Below are 1,698 nucleotides of genomic sequence, written 5' to 3' on the forward strand. Positions count from 1 at the left end.
AGTCAAGCCCAAAGAATCCATCTGGACAAGCTGCAAACACAAAACATTCATTTTTTGCACAGTTCTTGCTTCTTTTTTATATAAACTCTTCGCTCACCTCTTCACAGATGCTTAAGAACCAAAGTCGCTTCAAGGGTTAAGCCTTTGCAATTTTGCTATGTGCAGCTTGGAAAAATGTGACCCACTATACACAAGCAACAGATACTTTGCACAGGAAAATATGGCTGAGAATATTGAAGAGCCATAAAACAAGTGAGAGAGTGGAGCTGGGTTCACACAAGCCAATACTTGAGCTTCTGTAATGGACAGAGGAAAAAGGAAAAGTTAACATCAGCTGTGCTGATCTCCCTCCCTTTAAAAATGCAAAACTTCTGCTCCCATTTACTGTCCCGACACTTTTCTAAGCATTTTTTAACAGTGAACGTAAGACATAGTGGTGCAGTTCAGTGTTGAAATGAAAAACTGGCAAAGTGAATGAATAGAAAAATCCAAGATAAATTAAAGGCGGCAAAACAACTCCAGGGAGCTGAAGGAGCTCCGCACCTACATCTGGGAGGCATAAGGCAAAGCAGCCCCATGGATTCAATTCATATCTGTATTAGTGCTGACCGCAGTGAAAATAAGCATCAGTGCTTGTCAATGGGCAACATCTTACCCAAAATGCTGCATTAGAAGAACATTAAGGCTGCTATGCAGAGTTTGAAAAAATTAAAATTAGGAATTATGTTGTCCTGTGTAGCCTTAATTTAACTCAGGAGTTATGGTGCTCATGAGATGAGCAGTTATTCAATAAAACTTTGCTCTTTGTCCTCCTTGTTCAATATAAATTTATATAAAACCCAATCCGTACACTTCTACAATGAAATCAGAATGACTGGCTTCCCAATAGAGTCTTGTCATGATTATCCTCATGCACACTACCCAACAACTCTTCACGCTAACTTCACAGCTCTCTACTGGGTCAGAATAACACAAGAATCATCATAGAATAGTTTAGGTTGGAAGGGACCTTAGATATCATGTAGTTTCAACCCCCTTTCTGTGGGCAGGGACATCTTCCACAACACCAGTTGTTCAAAGCCTCATCCAACCTGGCCTTGAGCACTTCCAGGGATTTATTCATGTGCATCTTTCACTGTTGGACTTTTCTGACCCTTTTCTTGCCATGTGTCTTCTTCAGACCCAGGAGATTTTGTCCCAGTCATGCTGCCTCTTCCACAGATGCAAATTCAGTTCCCCAGCAATGCTTTGGCCACAACTGGGGGAATTCTGTATCCATGGCTGTAGGAAAACCTGGACCTTCAGTAGTAGTGTAACATACTGAACATCTGCTTCGGCTTCTCTCTTCTCAGAGCTCCTGCTCAGCTTGTGACTACACATGATTTTTTCATCTACTCAAAATCAAAAGGTTGCTCTTCCCTTCATCCTGTCCACGCTGCAGCTTCTTCTCTGGCATGCAAACGATTTCAGGCTTACTGCACTCCCCAAGTATGCGATGCCTCAGGAAAACAGAAAAGAGCTTCATACTGATATAACACTGTAACACATCCATCAGCCTCTCCTCAGTTCATACTGGGAGAGAGCTGTTATCAAGTTGTAAGGAAGAGCCACCAGCATGTGGTTTCAATCTTTCTGTCCCCATTTATTCTGCTTCAGTAGCACATATGGCACAGCAGACAAGGACAGGCTTCTCCTGCT

At 42.3% G+C, this 1,698-nt stretch overlaps 1 protein-coding gene across 1 annotated transcript in view; it reads right to left on the minus strand.

Annotated features, from left to right (window-relative positions):
* LOC103804102 (multiple epidermal growth factor-like domains protein 6) overlaps window positions 1–1,698 on the minus strand; it is a 182,099-nt gene that overhangs the window by 24,545 nt on the left and 155,856 nt on the right. Inside the window, 2 exon segments of the mRNA XM_009076696.1 lie at window position 1; window positions 3–30. The exon segment at window position 1 is cut by the window's left edge and continues 88 nt beyond it. Of these exon segments, the coding sequence (XP_009074944.1) occupies window position 1; window positions 3–30 (29 nt within the window).

This window comes from Acanthisitta chloris, unplaced genomic scaffold (genome assembly GCF_000695815.1).
Source record: "Acanthisitta chloris isolate BGI_N310 unplaced genomic scaffold, ASM69581v1 scaffold15406, whole genome shotgun sequence".
Classification (NCBI taxonomy): domain Eukaryota; kingdom Metazoa; phylum Chordata; class Aves; order Passeriformes; family Acanthisittidae; genus Acanthisitta; species Acanthisitta chloris.